General features: G+C 38.4%; 1 protein-coding gene across 11 annotated transcripts in view; it reads left to right on the forward strand.

The window, feature by feature from the left end:
• The window catches only part of LOC111842706 (astrotactin-2-like), a 226,399-nt gene extending 209,362 nt beyond the window's left edge, over nucleotides 1–17,037 (forward strand). For 6 of the 11 annotated variants that reach the window (XM_023809608.2, XM_023809609.2, XM_023809610.2 and 3 more), the window contains 3 exons: nucleotides 8,181–8,281; nucleotides 8,550–8,733; nucleotides 14,488–17,037. In XM_023809608.2, coding sequence (XP_023665376.1) covers nucleotides 8,181–8,281; nucleotides 8,550–8,733; nucleotides 14,488–14,725 — 523 coding nt within the window. In that variant the 3' untranslated portion in view covers nucleotides 14,726–17,037. Of the gene's footprint in view, nucleotides 1–3,141; nucleotides 3,288–8,180; nucleotides 8,282–8,549; nucleotides 8,734–8,767; nucleotides 9,331–14,487 lie in introns of those variants that run through there. The other 5 variants (XR_002837973.2, XR_002837974.2, XR_011984366.1 and 2 more) reach the window with 4 other exon arrangements.
• The last annotated feature ends 2,595 nt before the right edge of the window (nucleotides 17,038–19,632 follow it).

Here is a 19,632-nt window from a genome sequence, read left to right on the forward strand (position 1 = left end):
TATTTGTTGGTACTGCTGGAACCAGTGGAGAATCTGAAACTTTCCGTGGGTTTTTCTATTTCCTATTAAATAATAACAGCAGAAGAATGATGCTTCTCACACTCTTCTGTTTCCTAAGAAAACTGCTCTAACATTGATACAAGCTTCTATTGGAAAGCGATACATTTTTGTTTCCAGGACCATTTATGTTATGAAATTGTTCACTGTATCATTTGCATGTTTGTTCAAAAATAATTTCATTCTCTCCTTTTGTTATAAGGTTTTACCGTACGATAGCTTTCTGGGGTCTTCATCAGTGTAAATAATTCCTGAGAACTATAGATGTGGACGTCTGAGAAAATTAGTGGTGGAGTTTTATTTTTGTATTTACAATGAAATGCATGTCCTAAAGCTCCATTTCTGGTGGATCGCGTGATGCAGTAACTGGGGGTAACCAGGCTGTTGGGGTCTGGTTTCTTTGGCATGTCCCCTTGGGAAAAAGTTAAAATAATCTTGTAGTATACATCCTTCTGTTTTTGTGGATTTCAGATTTTTATCATTCTCAACTGAAAGCTTGTGGAACAAAGAATAATGCTCACTGGGATCAACTGGAATGTTTTGTTCTGAACTGTTACCCAGCAGCTCAATGTTTAAAATATATTTTATTTATGGAAATCATTATTCATTAGCCAAGACGTTGGTTTAGGTACGCATGCTATTTTGTTAAACTAAAGGATAAGGAATATATGCTGGACTTATAAATGGTTTTTCATATTTACAAAAAAATATTTATTACCTATTGCCTCCTTTAGCTGACATATACATTTATTGCTAACATGTAAAAACAAGTAATGAAGAATAGACACAATCACTTATATTTTGAAAATTATTATTATTATTATTATTATTATTATCTGTAATCAGAATTTTATGTTTGGGAAAGCATTCTTGGAAGTAGTTATCCCAGTGGTTTTTGGTCTGGCTTTGGTGCACTTTTCCTTTTATAATGTTCGCCTGCCCATTCTAAGGCTTTCACATTTTTCACATTTTAAATGATAAGCGAGTTCACGGTAGTTTTGATGTTATACTTAGCACCTTTTTGGCTCTTGTTTAGGTCTCTCTCTATATCAACGGGTCATAAGGAGCATGACTGGGAAATATAACTCTCACTGGATTATTCTACTTTGGTCATTTGACCAGTTATTTTATTTGACAGTCACTCGACTGCCTCGTGCTATGTTCTATGCAGCCTATTTATCATAATGGCTTTCATTTTGACACCATCTTATTCTAGTTTTCTTCGTAGTGTTGACAGACTTCCACCATTGGACTGTGTAGAGCTTTTTAGATTTTAGAAGATAGCTTTAAGGGTGGCAGTCCTCACCAGGTTTCTTTCGCTCTGTTCCATAGGCCATTAAGTGAACATAGCACCGTGTCCATATGGTTCATGGTGCCATTTCTTCAATATAGAATAGTTAAGGCTTGTCAAGATAATTCAAAATAAATTTGACCTTTCTACAATCAATCATATTATAGAAAATAGAAATTGCTCAATTTATTATTTATGTATCAAATATTTCAGTGTTTATATCTTACACATTTACTTTTGTGTTAAATTGTGTTAAAAACATAAAAGACAAAAACATGATGAAAGCTTTAAATGTTCAAAAGCATATAAGCCTCAGGATATAAAGTCCTATGGAAAAAAGTTAAATTTCGTGCAGCTGTAATTATTTACTGGTTTAAAATAAATTGATTACATGAATGCATAAACTTTACCACAGTAAACGTTCTTGGTCTACATGTCCATTCTAGTTTATCAGTTTACGATAAAAAAATATGCCCTCTAGTGGTTTCATAGATATGCAGTCAAAATAAGTCTTTCTAGAACAGATTGGGAAAGTAGGCTTTTACATATTTTTTTCTCTTAATAATGTGTTAATATAATTGTAACTGCTGACTGCCGAATGTCTTTGTTAGTATCTAGAATAAGGCAATGATGCTATTTTTTATACGTCATAGCTGACAAGGTTCCATTAAAAGACATTATTATGTTAAAAGACAGCAACAGTCGGGAAAGAAGATTCTTAGCATCCAAACTTTGTGAGAGTGTCATTATATTTACCTGTGGTACAGAGTGTATTATATAAAAAAATAACGGCGCTGCACCTGCTGCGTCACTTCTCCGTTTTTTTTAATATGATGCCGTGATCTAGCTCTGGGGTACAATAGAAATAACTTAGTGACCACTAATGAAAGACTCAGAATGAAAGCTAGAGAACCATGAGAAAAGAAAGCAGAAAAGACAGTTGTCTCTTGCCAATATTATTCTTCAGCATTTTTACTGGCAGTCCATCTCTGTCCCCTCATATTATGTACGCCGATAGCAGTAAATATTACAGGCAGCTGATTGACGGTGTATTTACGCTCGATTGTTTGGAACTGCTATATATCAGGACAGTCTGTCTTATTAAAATATTACCATTTTATTGGCTTTATGGTATGAAATTATTTAGGTCTACTACAACTACTGCTAATAATAATAATATTATTAATAATAACAATTATAATAATAATCAGAGGTGGAAATTTCAGATCCAGAGAGTAAAAGTCCAGACCAAGATTTTGTTTCAATCAACCAGTATAAGGAGTCACAGTCACAGAGTACTAAACTGGTTGGATTCATAGTCTCTGGACTGGAAATCTCCACCTCTGATGATGATGATGATGATGATAATAATAATAAGTATTATTATTATTATTAATGACCCCTGCAGACTCATATCTCATATATGGTGCTTTGAACATGGTTCTGTATGTGAAAACTCATCAGTGGTACTATTGATATTATTAAAACAAGTTCTTACTATGAAGGCATGGAAATATCGATTTTCCCCTCAACAGAATTGCATTTTCTGAGAATTTATGTGTGCTGGCAACAAATTTGTAATTCCTGGATATTTTAGCGATTTGGGTCATGAACTCTGTCAGAGAAGGATTGGTCGTTTTTGAAAAGTTGAACAGAAGTTTCTGGCATACTGTATGTAATATGCCTATTGATTGATTAGCAGTTCCAGGTGCAAATTTTCTTTCTGTGTCTGATAATAGAGGAATGATTATTTGACCAGTTATAAGTAGTATCTTTATTTGATTTTCAAACAGGTGAGGGCGACTTCAGTTATGTTTGTTAGGTGTACAGATTATACAGTATTAGGCTTGCTGTGGTCTGACAACATCACAACAGGAATGCAAGGCAGCAAACTGGCCAGGAGGAGAAGCTCTTCACTGAGAAGAGAATGACAGCAAAGGTACTGGCCATCATCACCAAATGTTTGCTTTAAATTAGTGGGTAATACTTTACTTGATAGGGCACAAATACTTCAGTTACTACTCAAGTACAAATTATGAACAAATCATGGACATATATAGTTGCTACTTGAGAAAAGCTGCAACAATTCATTGATGAACAAACATGAGATCAGTATTTCACTTGTGTTTCTCCTTACCTCTTCCTTTAGTGGTTCCTTTTTAGTTCCTTTAATGGTTCCTTTTTAGTTCCTTTAGTAGTTCACAAAGGTAACAAAATTAAAATGTATAGTAACAAATATAATAACTAGCTTGGGATGAAAAATCCATCATGATTCATTAATGATGAACAAATATGAGATCTGTATTTAACTTGTGTTATTTATGACTTCCTGCAATAGTTCCTTCAGTAGTTCATAAAGGTTTACAGAATTAACACATATAGTAACAAATACAGTAACTGCTTGAGATAAAATATGCATCACTATTCATTAATAATAAATTAACATAAGATCGGAATGTAACTTAAATTTTGTTTGTGGTTAATACGTAAGTAATAGCATAATACTGTATTATTTGTGCCCGTTCAAGTAAAGTGTTACCAATTGACGTATATCAAGCTATGCATTACTGAGATACAGTGATGAGAGAAATTTAGAACTATATTTTGCAGGATTTTTAACTGCATTATCTTCATCCTAAGTCCTAACAATAAACAAAGAGCATTTGACTAAAGCAAGTCACACAATAATCCATTATACCATTTCCTGGCTTTTTTGAATGCAGCAAGTCAATCATTCACTACTGGAAAAAGTTTGTAGTCCTTTTGATGTAATAGTAATTGATGACACTACCTCTAGCTTCAATGCATTTGGACCTATTTCGCTGCAGAAATTTGTCTAAAATGTATATTTTTCTGCTGCTCTGCCTGGAGTACTCCCTTCAGGTCATACTGCAGCACTTCAGTTGGAGGGAGCTTGGGGGTTTTTGATTCCAAATTCTGATTTTTATTTTCCACTTTAGCCATCCTGCTGTCGAGTGTGTAGCATTGTTGTTGCGCTGCATAACTCCTTTTCTTTTACACTTCAGCTCATGTATGGATAAACACTCTTCTGTGATGTTTGCTAGCATACTTTAACAGAAGTTTTCCCCTCAATGACTGCAAACCGCTGAGGTCCCAAGGTCGCAAAGCAGCCACAAACCATGATATTCCTACTGCCATGATTCACGGTTGTGATTAAGTTTTTCTGCTGGAATGCATTTTATTTTTATCTGTGTCAAAACGTTCTACATTTGGATAATCACAGAACATTCTTCCAATAGTCCTTTTGATCATTCAAGTGGAATTTGGCAGACTTGAGATAGGCAGTAATATTCTTTTTGGACAACAGTTTAGTTTTGTCTTTTATATTGCGCTTATGAACACTGACATTTGTTTATATGAATATGCCAGACACGCAAACCCATAGCTATTACCCTGAATGTCTGTGAAGTGCTAGAGTACTGGAGTACACCTTTCTAGGGTTATTTTTGTTGTCCGGTCCATTTTGTAATACTCGCTGCACATTGTTTGGTGAATCCATGTGAACCCGTGTGACAAGCAGAGGCCAAGAACAGAGAGCTGCACAAGGATGATACTGTATCTATCCCAATCCGTCCCCATTAGCATCTAAACTGCCCCCAGCCCATCCAAACGTGCCTGAAAACTGTCCCCAGCCCATTCCCACGTACCTTAAAACTGTCCCCACCTCATCCCATCCCACTGTGCCTGAAAACTGCCCCACCCCCTCCCAACGTGCCCGAAAACCGCCCCCTCCCCACATGCCCGAAAACCACCCCACCCCCTCCCTGTGTTCTCCAACACATCTGCAGTACAAAGTAAAATTAAACATATTTGCCCTTAAATATTTCAATAATGAAATTACTCACTTGATACTTTCACCAGGTGAACAAATAATAAGAGAACAAATAATTTAATGGAGCAAAAGGACTCATAATTAATATAGCAGATATAAGAATATGTATATATGCAATTTCATTACCATTAATATGGCGTTCCGGTACGTTCTACTACCATCCCCACAGGAATACCCTAAAGATCATCTCCATTTCCGCTCTTACCGCTGGATTTCTCCATTCTTACAGATTACCATGGATATCCGCGGTATTACACCCTTTCTCCATTCCTGTGCAGCCCTCTAGCAAAGAAGTCATTTTGTTTGATGTGGGAATGGAATGAGGTTCAGCAAAATCAGAGGGGCATTCATTGTTGATTTTCCTCCTTATTCTTTATCTAAATTATAACTGAGCCCATTATGTGGACTCACAGATTGCAGAATAGTCACCCCGACCCTGACTGTGCATTTCTTCAATATCCGTCTTTGTATGATGGATTCATATGGGTAGCATAACGCTAAGCCAAGCATGGACAATTTGAATCACTGTTACATCCCACAAACCCTGAGCAAAGATGTGGTGAGTGGAGGTGATCCCAGAAGCACAAAGTACAGAGCCAAGGTCCCCCGTGCTGCTATGAGTATTTCAATAACTGCTGATCTACTAGGATATTCATGCACAAATAACTCTAGGTTTTACAGAGAATGGGCCGAAAATGGAAGAAAAAAAACATCCAGTGCATGGCGGCTCTTTGGGCGAAAATGCCTTGTAGATGGCAGAGGTCAGAGAAGAATGGCCAGACTGGTTCAATCTGGTGGAAAGGCAGCAGTGAGTCAAATACCCACTTATCACAACCAAGCTATGCAGAACTGCATTTCTGAACGCGCAACATATTGAACCTTGAAACAGATGGGCTACAGCAGCAGACGACCACACTACAGTAGGTGCCACTCCTGTCAGCTAAGAACCGGGCGCTGAGGCTACAGTGGGCACAGACTCACCAAAGTAGTACAGTGGAAGACTGGAAAAAATGTTGTCTGCTGAAATGAATCTCGATTTCTGCTGTGACATTCAGATGATAGGGTCAGAATTTGGCATAAACAGTATGAAAGCCGGGATCCATTCTGCCCAACAATTCAGGCTGCTGGTGGTGTAATAGTGTGGGGGATATTTTCTTGGCAGACTTTGGGCCCCTTAGTACCAATTAAGCATCACTAAAATGTCACAGCCTACCTGAGTATTGTTATTGATCATGTCCATCCCTTTATGACCACAGTGTACCCAGCTTCTAATGGCTACTTCCAGCAGGATAACATGCCAGGTCACAAAGCTCTTATCATCTCAGACTGGTTTCTTGAACATGCCAATGAGTTCACTGCACTCAAATGACCTCCACAGTCAGCAGATCTCAGTCCAGTAGAGCATCCATGGGATGTGGTGGACAGGAGACTCGCATCAAGAAGGTGCAGCTGACAAATCTGCAGGTACTGCATGATCCTATCATATGAACATGGACCAAAGTCTCTGAGGACAGTTTCAAGAACCTTGTTGGATCTATGCCACAAAGAATTAAGGCAATTTTGAAGGCCAAAGGGGGTCCAACCCAGTGCTAGTGAGCTGTACCTGTGGCCAGTGAGAGTACAATGGATATAGAAAAGAATCTTCCCGTCAAAGAAAAAATGTTTTGTCATTTTACAGACTGAAGTGAAAGCACAACAGAACTGAATTTGTCCAGCTTAATTTACTCAATGCAGCTGATAATATCCAAGTGAAAGATAAAATAGCAACAGTCTTGAAAAATAATTAAAAACAAAAAACAAGAATAACTGGAGACTGATAAAAAGGATTTTTTTGACAGGGGGTGATTATTTTTTATACTCACTGTATATCAAAAAATCGTGTGATAGCAAGTGTTTCAAGTATCTTGTATTAGTTTGTAACATGACAGAACTTTATATTTAGGCAGTGGCAGCATATCAGGAAAATAATATCTGTAAGATACAACTGAAAAAGGTGCTTTATAAAAAATGTTTACATTGTCAATTTTAATTTTTCTGTAAAATCTTTAAAATGAGACAGCAGTTTGATAATGTGGCGAGACACTTTTATTTCTGTAAATATCCGAAAGCATACAATGAGCCGTTAGGAATCACACTTTGCAGCACATGTACCCAGAAGACTTATCCTGAGCATTAAAGCTTTTTATGAGAGCCAGCGGTCTAATCCTCTGTGACTTGCACATCAATTCATTTCTACCCCAGTATTGTAGGTCAAATCAGAAGCAAAGGGATGACACTGAAATCTATGTTTTTTGCATTCCATTAACTTTCAAAACATGATTAGGAACATGATACACAACTGGATAACTTTGTCCGTGAGGGAAATGAGTTTTCACATGAGACAAGTTTTCAACAGTTTATCTTTAAACAGAATTCTGTCATTAGAAGGTAGATAATATGTGATTAACCAAACTATTATGGCTAATATTTCTTTAATCTGTGCTGGAAGAGGTAACATTACCCTTGGGAATCTTTTCTATTAACCTGCAGTAAGTTGAAGCTTTCTTTTTTCTGTGGGGTCACACAATGAAATAACAGCATGTTCCATTTCGCATAATATTTTAGCGTGGAAATGAAGAAACCTGTCTTGGTGTTAGAAAACTTCATCCCTTCAGCTCTGTCTTTCATGGCCTCCGTGCAATCATTCGTTTATGAAGGACTTCAAGTTTGTCGTGGATGGTGTGGTGCTGGCCTAAAAAACGAAAAGCTTAGCATGGCCACTGCGGACTGCACTGCACACAGCGCCGTCTCTCTGCCCCCTCAGGTTCACACTGCACTGCGCACAGAGCTGTCTCTCTGCCCCCTTAGGTTCACCCTGCACTGCACACAGCGCCGTCTCTCTGCCCCCTCAGGTTCACACTGCACTGCACACAGCGCCGTCTCTCTGCCCCCTCAGGTTCGCACTGCACTGCGCACAGAGCTGTCTCTCTGCCCCCTCAGGTTCACGCTTCACGCCATAGACAGCCGGGGACGGCACTCGGAGTCCAGCTTTGTCTTTGTCCGGACGTCCTGCCCCGTGGTCGATGACAATATGGCAGAGGGTATGTGCCCATTACACACGTGGGTGAGGGGGCGTTTCCCAAATCACTAAAATGAAATGAAGTATTTATTACCTATAGAGCACAAATATACAATCATCAGATTCACTTAACATCCTAAAGTTAACAATAAAACAAATTTTCACAGACGTATTTATCAGAATGGTTCAGTGCAAAATCTTTGCATCCTTCTGCATTAGAGCAATACTTGACAAAAATCTTGCATCTGAAAAAATGTGAGTAGAGATTATTGTGTTCATGTCTTCTTCAGAGATCGCAGACAAAGTGTACAACTTGTACAACGGCTACACCAGCGGAAAGGAGCAGCAAATGGCGTACAACACGCTGATGGACATTCCTCCTCCCATGCTCTACCGGGTGCAGTACCACTACGACTCGCACTATGAGCGCTTCGGCGACTTCGTGTGGCGGAGTGAGGACGAGCTCGGCCCCAGGTGAGCCTGACAAGTCCCGCCCTGTCTGCTCCAGCCACCTGAGCCTGACAAGTCCCACCCTGTCTGCTCCAGCCACCTGAGCCTGACAAGTCCCGCCCTGTCTGCTCCACTCACCTGAGCCTGACAAGTCCCACCCTGTCTGCTCCAGCCACCTGAGCCTGACAAGTCCCGCCCTGTCTGCTCCAGCCACCTGAGCCTGACAAGTCCCGCCCTGTCTGCTCCAGCCACCTGAGCCTGACAAGTCCCGCCCTGTCTGCTCCAGTCACCTGAGCCTGACAAGTCCCGCCCTGTCTGCTCCAGTCACCTGAGCCTGACAAGTCCCGCCCTGTCTGCTCCAGCCACCTGAGCCTGACAAGTCCCGCCCTGTCTGCTCCAGCCACCTGAGCCTGACAAGTCCCGCCCTGTCTGCTCCAGCCACCTGAGCCTGACAAGTCCCGCCCTGTCTGCTCCAGTCACCTGAGCCTGACAAGTCCCACCCTGTCTGCTCCAGCCACCTGAGCCTGACAAGTCCTGCCCTGTCTGCTCCAGTCACCTCTCCTGACCTCATTTGGCTTACATTTCAAACCAGGCCCTTCATAAGAAGCCGCTTCACAGCAGGTCAGACTTACTCAGTTTTCAGAAACATTAGCTGCTTAGACATTTCACCAGGTTTATATAATATTCTCATTTGGTCTGTATTGCGTCCATCCGTCTACTCCTGCATAACCACTCATCCAGAGTAGTACAGCAGCAAGCGTGGAACATACCCAGTAATCCCAGGGAGAGGAGGTCCTGGCCACGGTGCCTGTCCATCACAGTGCATGATTATTTTATACATTCATTTTATTTAACCATTTTCATTTTGCAGTTATTATTCTTAATACTCGCCAACAGAAAGTCAGTTACGGTAATTTTATTATCAATATCATGCAATATATTGTAAAAAAAAAAAAAAAAAAAAAGTAAAGGTCACATAAAATCACATCTGGGGTTCCTGGACAGTTTCTCAGCCATTGAACAACGATGCACTAAAGTCCAGCCTTAATGTTCAATATTTATGTTAAATTTTCTGATGGTTTCCATTTAAGTTATGAGCAAAACAAAAGCATTAAGAACTATTTCAGTTGCTAGCTGTTGTCTGCTTCTGTTAAGGCAATGTTTTCCATTCAACAAAGCCCAACAAAGCCTAAATATGGCAATGAACCAATCTGAAACTAACAATCAGCTTTCTCGATTTCCTTTAATATTATTTAGCACCACAATAATATATACACTGTATTTACTGACCAGCTTCAACGGTATTTTCCCTTTAATTTCTCTTCTGTGGCTGACTGAGGCCCACGTATTATGGGAGAAAAGAGAAGTGTGGGGTGCAGTGTTTGTGTATCCTGGCTGTGACCTTGCTGGGTGTTGGGCTTCCCCACGATGCAGTGGGAAGCGCCGGTCAGCCACGAAGCCACAGTGTTGTCTACCAGAAGCAAGTATGACTGCCACACTCATAGACACAAACAAGGACAAATACAGGCTTCCGCTGCGGTGACTGAGTGAAGGCCGGCCCAGCAATTTGTCTACACCGACAACAGCTTCCCTTGCTATAATTTCTGACATGAAGTAGTTGTTTGGCTATAAAAGTTCAAACAGAGAATGTCCCCTCACTTTCTTTTATATTTTTTAGAAGCTTTGTTAGACAGAGAATCTAACAATAGACTAGCAATAGTCTGATGTTTATGCCTTTTATTTAATTATGACAGTTTTCCCATATTTGTTGTCCTTATATGAAAACTGACTACCTCTCACTTCAGGCCTGTATTTTGACAATAGTGTTTAAAAAAACTCTTATTTGCCTCCTCTTAAACCATTGTATAGTGGGATTTCTAGTGTGTTTTGGGTCATTGTCTTGCTGCCTGTTAGACAACTTCTACAAGGTGGAAACTTGTAGAATTTCCCTCAAGTCAAGTTCAATATATTAATTTCCCTAAGGCTACTTTGTTGCAGCAATACCAGACTACATGCAATACATGCAAATATATGAATAAAAAATAATAAAATTCCTATTACTTGTAAGCTTTACCTAGCCACAGATTTTCAAAGATTTGTAACTAAAGGGACAAGTTTAAAACAATTGGTCTTCAAGTGGGACAGCTTACTAGTGAGAAGGAAGGGATACAGATCTCTGATGCAGTGGATGAGTTTTGTCTGTAATGACAGACTGGGCTTTACTCAGCACCTGCCTACAGAACCAGCACGGCAGAGTAAAATATAAAACAGATTCAACAAAAACTTATAAACATATATATTTACGATTTCCCTGTGTGATGAGTTCACTGTATACGCCAGTGTGCAGTTCTTTCCTGATGAAACAGGGCCAGAAAGTTTCACCTCGTAAATCTCTGCTTGAAACATTTGAGGATCATGCAGGTGGCTTTTGACAAACATTTTCACAGCCAGTGCTCTCCTCCTCTCTGCTCACCCAAGTGCCTTACCTCTGTGTGGCATGTACCTGTTTGCCCCATGATTGTCGGTGTAGTGATGACGAACATCATCTTCGTCCAAAAAATATCAGTGTCTGTGGTTTGATGTACCCCCCCTACCCCAAAAAAACAATGCTTTCAGGATCAATTTATTTGTTTTCTTTAAAAGAGAATTACTTGTATAAGCATTTGTGTAAGTTATTTTGCATAATGTTCATTTCTATAAACATGGCATTAATATTAGAAAGAGAGACAGTCGTAACAGCAGCTGTGCTGTCATCCTTTCTTGAGGAATCAGTTTCACAAAAGCAATAAATTTCCCTTTGAGGTTAAAATCTAACAATGTCTACAGTACTTAGTGAGGACAGAGGGTGTTGTGGATGCTTACATTCATGCAGAGTTTGAGAAACACTTGAATAAGCAAATCTTTTAGTAGGATCACAGTTGTCAATTAAAACATAAAAAAACAACATAAGAAATGTTCCGGGAAAAGCTGGTCACGTTGGTTATTACAGTGGTTATGAATGAGTCAATGCTCAATTTGTTTTGTTAGCCTTCTATTCTGTTTGTTTTCTCCCTTGCATTTTTCATAACAAGTCCATGTGAACGGGTGTGGCATTTCCCGCTTTTTTTCCAAAGATGTGCACACATATAAATAAATGTCACTGTTAAGTTAGTGGCAGCTGGGAATGCCATATAATCTTCCCTCTGAAAATGCGACCTCAACATTTTTCTCTTTGCTTGTGAGATGTATGACCTCTGCTGCTTAAATTTGCATTATGGTTTTTATGGTTGTTTGTTTGCGGCTGTTGAATATAAAGACGAAAGTTCAGGAAGCATTATTTTTCAGATATGTTTGTCCAGCTGCTAGTAAAATTAAACTTTAAAAACTCTCCAAGACAATTCTGGAAATGATAAAAACTTGGTGAAGCAGTCTGCACTGGTTCTGAAAATGTTTTAATTACAGGATCTTATCATGACTATTGTTGCTTTTGCCCTTAGAACTGACATTTAAATGTATCAATCATACTGTTGCTATAAATATTGCATTTGTGCATCAACTATTAAGTGTGTTTAATGGTTTATTTATTGACATTTCTAAAACACTCACAGACAGACCCTTTTGTGTATCCTTTGATTTAAATAAGGTTTATCTAGTCTGATATTGAAATGTCCTTAAAACCACTGCTTGGCCTATTTATATGATTGACCTTATTATTGGGTAACATCTGGTATACAAGGATCAAGGCTCTGTGCACTTAAACTATTTAGACTAAATTAATAAATGTTCCAGGTAATTTTTGCTTTTGGTAGAGTTAGGAAACCGATTCAAAAGCTTATGTGAATCACATGCTTGGGACAGCTCTTCTTAACTATGTTATGAGGCATAAATAATATAATAACTTTGTAAAAAAAAAAAAGTGACCTAAGGAAGGTCCTATTATTATTTTAGAGGGGACTGATTGGGCTTTAGGGATGAAGGACAATGTATTATCTATGGCCTAAGATTGGCAGTGTTTGACCTTGTTAAGTCTCTGCCACGGATCCATGTGTATGGAGTTTGCCTACTCTCCCCATGTCGGCGTGGGGTTTTCTCCAGGTACTCAGCTCCCCACCGCCACCCCCCCAACCCAGTCCAAAAACATGCTCAGGTTAATTGGAGTTACCAAATTGCCCAATGTTGTGAGTCTGAGTGAGCCCTTTGATGGGTTGGCACCCCATCCTGGGTTGTTCCCTGCCTTGTGCCCTGTGATGGGTTGGCGCCCCATCCTGGGTTGTTCCCTGCCTTGTGCCCTGTGATGGGTTGGCACCCCATCCTGGGTTGTTCCCTGCCTTGTGCCCTTTGATGGGTTGGCACCCCATCCTGGGTTGTTCCCTGCCTTGTGCCCTGTGATGGGTTGGCGCCCCATCCTGGGTTGTTCCCTGCCTTGTGCCCTGTGATGGGTTGGCGCCCCATCCTGGGTTGTTCCCTACCTTGTGCCCATTGACTCCAGACTCCACGTAACCCTGAATAGGACAAGTGGTTTCAGAAAATGGATGGATGGAATAGCATTAATTGTGATTTATCCTTCCATCCATCCGTCCATCCATCCATCCATCATCTGCCACTTATCTGGGGTCAGGTCACGGGGCCTAAGCAGGGATGCTCAGACCTCCCTCTCACCAGCCCCCTCCCCCAGCTCTTCCGGGGGAATTCCCAGGAATTCCCAGGCAGCCGAGAGATATAATCCCTCCAGCGTGTCCCGGGTCTGCCCTGGGGCCTCCTCCTGGTCGGACATGCGGTTTATCCATTCTCTAATAAGTTTATGGTTCATTTGTTCTGAAGTTTACCTCTGCTGTTTTTGCAAGAGTTTTGCATGCTCTCTTGAAGCCAGTCATTTGTTAAAAAAAATAATATATATAAATAATATATATCTGTGTGTGTATAGTTGTACAGTTAAACACTATAGTTAGATAGATAGATAGATAGATAGAGAGAGAGAGAGAGCTATTAGCTAAGTTCTCCCCAAATGAGCTTGATGGGCCGAATGGCCTCCTCTCATTTGTAAATTTCTTATGTTCTTATGTTCTTATGTAAATAAGCAAACAAGAAGTGATCACCAGAAAACATTTGTCTTTAACTTCATGGAAATATTTTGTGTTCCATAGAGGATATTAAGCAAAAGCAAGTGATTTGTTAGCATGCACTGCTGTGTGTCTATTAGCAAAACCTGCAGCAACAAGTGTAAGGGAATTTCATTATGCTTTATTATGTTATTTTTATATGTACACGTAGGTTCTCTTGGTTGTAAAATGTTCTTGAAATTTATGTTCTGTGAAATTCACTCTAAGTAAAGCTTTAAATGAGAGTCAATTGTCAGTTTACCAGTACAGACCTTTTGGTGAGTTAACCAGAATGTTAGCTACTGACTTGCTTTTCCCAGTAAAGTCAGACTGTATGGATAGGGTTTATAAATATCATAATATTTATCAAAAAGACTTCCAATATTGCAATGTAAATTTTTCCAATATTGCCCAGCCTAGTTTAAAGGGCTCTGCTAATGTTTTAATATTTAAGTTTTAAAGGTATCATTTTGCAGCAATGAGTGATGTCTCATTTTCTATGACTTGCAGATCATGATCCTGGATTAGTCCTTGGATCTTGGATATCTTATACCACATATGAACTTCTAAAGTCTGCCATATCGGTTGCTTTCCCACTACAATGTTGTACTTATAACAGAAAGTACTTGACTTAGACTGTAGTTTATCAAAGTGGAGAAGCAGCTACACGATGAGTGACTTCTGGTGTCCCTTCTCTCAGGAAAGCTCATCTTATCCTGAGGAGGGTGGATCACATTAGCCGGTTCTGTGGGGCCCTTCTGCGTAGTGCCTACATCCGGAGCCGGACAGACACCGTACCCTACGCTTTCTGTCGGAGTGATGAGACACGACCATCCAGCTCAGTGTGGCACAGCTCACTACAGGAGACACGTGTGTCTTGTGTGGAGAAGATCATGTCCATTCCACGCAACACTTATGCGGAGTCTAAGCTACGATGAAAAGCCTTCGTCATAGGTCCTTCTTCACTGGCTTCTCTTTGGATGGTTTTCATAAAAACTAACACGTCCAACACCTTAATAGTGATAATTAAAATGAATGCATAAAATATTCTTTTTATATTTTTTTTAAGGGGACTTGTGAAAACAAGTCCAATGAGTTAAAATACCATCTGTTGAAAAGAGTACTGAGGAAACATATGTATTGCACAAGAAATGCCAATGGTTGGAGACAGAAAGCAAATGTTTTTATTATTATTTATTATTATTATTTTTATGGTGCTTTAACTTCGTTGGCAAAGAAGATCAACAATGCTGAACAAATCAAGAAAGTCACCTGGACACATTTAATTTTGACAGCTAACAGGATTGTTTTGATTTGGAACTGATATCAAGATACCTGTACCATAGCCAATTAAATCTTTATTACAAAGGACTACATAGGCATAATATTATATATTAAATAAAATTTATTTGCCTTTTACAGTCAAATTGACTTATAGCAGTGATGTTACCGCAAGAATGCTTTTTAGAAAGCAAGTCAAAACCTCCAGTAATCATTTGTTCATGTTTTCCTTATTTCTTTGTAGACAACAAACTTTGGGTAAAATAGAAAACTAACTGGTCAATGACACATTAGCAATTCAAGTGGGCAGTTTCTCTAAAATAAGCAGGAGACGGAACTGAATGACCACAAGATGCTATGTTTGTTCCAGTGTCTTTTCATTTCAAATTGCCAAAAATATAGTTTAATGTAACCCACAAAAATTTATATATTTAGAATAATACATTTAAACTGTTCATTAACAAGCCTGTTATGCAAGACATCAGTGTGTTCAATTATGCAAAAAAACTAAACGCTACATGAAAATTTGTATTTTTGTCTGAATTTGTTTTTTTTTTGTCATATTTGATTGAAAGATGGTTATCAAATGTTATGCAGAAAAGAAAAAAATGTACATTATGTGTGACGGAGGGTCATGCACTTTTAATATCTCTGTCTATATTTTGTAATAATAAAATCCATAGTCCAATACAGTAAAATATATAATGGTGCAAGGATTAAATGAAGAAACAAATGCCCCAAACACACCTAAAATAAACACACACAAAAATGCAGGCCATCAGATCAAGCTAAACACTAACACTACCTCCATGTACAATAGTTTGACAATGAATCATTCAGGTCCTGCATATGATCATAATAAATTTCTAATAACATCAATATTATGCCGTAGAGATATGCAGCACTACAGTGATGTCTGAGGTGCAGGAAAAAGTGTTCACTGTGCAAATGTTGACACTTATCGATCTGTTTAAACAGAAAGCGTGACTACCCACACCAGAACCAATTCATTTTTTGTCAATGTAATAAATAAATGCATAAATAGATGTATAGACTTATTACCTAAAATTTATCATACTGAACAGAATGGTTTAAGTATCATTACTTTTTGTCATAAAATGAAAAATGCAAAAGAAATTCAAGCTTTTTTTAAGCATCCAAAAACTGTTTATATACTACAGGATAGTACAGGATTTGCTAAACATAAGGAGAGAAAAAAAACTTGGTTATCAAACAATTCTTTTAGTGTTTTGACATTTTTTTAATTCATATTTATTAACTGTCTTTGCCAGGTGTGGAGTTAATATTTCCGTAAGTTTTGTTTTCAGTGGGCACTACTGAGTACTCTGTTTGCAGTAAGACTGAAGGTATATACGAAAAACACAAAATTGTCATCTAGCTGCAATTTCTGTACTAAGGTGAGGCATTCCAGTCATTCCAATCATTTAATATAATAATGCCTTTATTCTTTTGATTTTTTTTTCAATGCTTAAGATTACAGTGAGATAAATTAAGCCTTTTTAAAAACAGCTAAGATGGGAGTTTTCACCACAAAATGAATGTGTGAGACGGGATTTCTAAATCAGAAAAACACGACATACTTCCTCAGATTCTCAAGTTTTGATGTTTTCAACATTTGGAAAGAAACTATGGGATTATGGGAATGCATCAGACACAGTCATCAGCAAAAATCTGGGAGCATAAAAATTCCAAAAGTATGAATGATGGAGGTACAGTAAATAAAACATTTTTAATATTTAACTGAAAAACTACTATTTGTTTTCATTTTCGTCAGTAATTTTTCATGACGTATGAGGATTCTTTGAATGGATAATTATAGGTAATTGCTTGTGTCATGTAACAATTTGTCTGATGGACAGTGATTAGTTTTGTTAGTAAGGTGGAGAGTAAATGGTAGAGGGTAAGAGCTGAATATCTGTCCCCAGTATTTTACATTCCACAATTATAGTGCAAGGGCCCTCATTTGTATTTATTCTAATATCATTTCGAGCTTTATAAGCCATATAATACCATTTTGGCATTTACTGTAGCATTGGAATTTTTGCATGCATACTACAAGTACCACTTCACACCCGAAACACAAGATGTAACATACAGACTAGATGAATTTGCTTTGTGGGGTATGATACTGTAGGTGAAAGGTGCATCTGAATGTGCTGCAAACGTTTATAAAAAAAAAAAAATGCTGAACTTTTGGAATAGTGAAATCATTGTTAGGAGGGACACAGAAGAACCATGATAATTACAATAAAAAGTAACATATTGTATAGGACTGAGTTGGTCAACATCTGGCCCAGGAGAAGAACTGGAGAGCACAGATTGTGTAACAGGACCTTAGATGCAGCAAAATGAATGTTGGTTGTGTCATACAGGTGTAATGAATTTCTTATTAAAAAAAAACTAAATACCAAAGTCTGCATGCAGCACAAATCAAGGATGAAAAGAAAACATAATGAAAAACAGCAATAAACATTAACACATCATGAATTAACATTAATATAACTACATTTGAACCCATATTATTAACTCTCTGGAGTCTGAGCCTCTCAGTCACTTTTGAGGTAGCCTGAAATGCCTTGATATTTTGAAATATTTGATCTATCTAAAATACATTTATCCCAAAGTGGTACAAATACTTTTATTCAGCACAAACTCAGCACCAATAATCTGCGACCATTTAGAATGTCATTCTTCTGTTGTTTAAATCAGCTTTAAACACTTTTCAAAAGCTAATTTTCAGAGGTGCTGAGAAATTATAAGAAAACACATTATAGGGTTTCTAGCCAAGACTTTTGAGCTCTGGAGCTTAAAGACATAGGGGTTGGCTACACGTAGGTGATTGAAGCATTCAGAAATTGTATGTGGTTTGGTTACTAAAGCATTAGACTTGGAGTGACGCAATTTTTTTTTTCCAATTTAACAACAGAATCCCTCAAAACAAGAATGAAAAAAAATAAATAAATTACAGGAGCACTCTGACCTCATAGACCAGAGGTAAATGCATTCATTTTTCTCCAAGCATATATTTTGAGTAATTTTTTTCATTATATTTCACACACAGATGTGTAATTTCAATTTCAGTCAATCCTGCGCAACTTATGCCGTCAGCGGTTCCCCAACCCCGATTGGCGATTCTGCCAGGTGTTTTTCTGGTTTCCTACTTTTTGAAAACTGTCAAATATACAGATTTGTAAACATAGATTTGAGGGGGGAAATAATCTGCTGCAATCGTCCAGTTAACTGAACTCTGTGGCCTCTACGTAGGTGACAGTAAACAGGGTCTGAATGTCCCTGCTGAGTGATCTCACTGACCATAGCCTTAGTGTTAAATCTGGCGGTTGGCAAACAGAAGATTCCATAAGCATAAGGTTTTCCTGATCGATGGCTGACTTTTTGACAGTAGTAAATGAAACCAAATCAGCGCAAAATCCATCATATGGAAGCATTATTATACTAACTCCAAGACAAGGTCAGAGGGAGTATTGGAACTGGCCTGACAGCAGCATAAGAAGTTTGTTTTGTCATTTTATTGGCTGAATTTAGCCTTCATACCGTTCTATGGTGAGTAGAAACAAATACTGCTCAAAGGCGTGTTCTTGTTTTCCAGGACATTTTGAAGACCCAATAAATGTACTTATTATTGATTATTCAAGGATTATACCACGGCTTTGGTAAATACTATTTTCGTATTGGTCCAGAGATATTATTTTCGTGTAACCGCACAGGTAGTTTCGGCAACCCTGCAGTTTTATATTACTGTGTTTTAATATTTTATTAAACGTATTAATATAAAAACCTGTGTGACTTTTTACTCATAAAGAGCAGTCATTCTTATCAGCATCATTTTTCTTAGTTTTCAAATCGCAGGCGCAGTTCAGCTGACAGTTTCTTATCAGAGATGTTTTTCTAATTTTACTGCTTTCAGTGAGTATCCTGAGTATCCGGATTACAGTGGTACCTCAGAACTCGAACTTAATCTGTTCAGAACTCCAGATCGAATTCTAAAAAGTTTGAGTTCTGATCAAATTTTCCCCATAAGAAATAATGGAAAACCAATTAATTGTTTCCCGGCCCCAAAAAATTACACCGAAATATGTTTTTTTTAGCATTTAAACACAAAATGAACCGGATAAAACAATAAGAGCATATACTGTACTAAATACATCTAAGCACATTTATAAAAACAGCAATTTGTAAAGTAAGAAAATAAATGTATCCAAACAATGGGTCCTGCCCCAATCGTCCGCTCCTTCCGTGTGCCACGCCCCCCAGTTAACCTCGTGTGGAATCCCCACGTAATCAGCTGTTTCTGGTTGTTGTCATTAGTCCTCTATATTTCGTCCGCGTTTCAGTTTGTTTCCCCAGTCCGGTCATTGTATTGTCCGTCTGCGTTTTGCCTGCCTTATCTGTAATTAAACCCTGTATTCCCTGATACCCTGATGTCTGCGCCTTTGTCTCCTTTCCGTCCCCACTGGGTACAACAATATTATTATAATTAAATGTATTAATGGTTTATTATTAATATTAAAATAATTAATAAGAA

The sequence above is a fragment of the Paramormyrops kingsleyae genome, chromosome 2 (assembly GCF_048594095.1).
Source record: "Paramormyrops kingsleyae isolate MSU_618 chromosome 2, PKINGS_0.4, whole genome shotgun sequence".
NCBI classification, from domain to species: domain Eukaryota; kingdom Metazoa; phylum Chordata; class Actinopteri; order Osteoglossiformes; family Mormyridae; genus Paramormyrops; species Paramormyrops kingsleyae.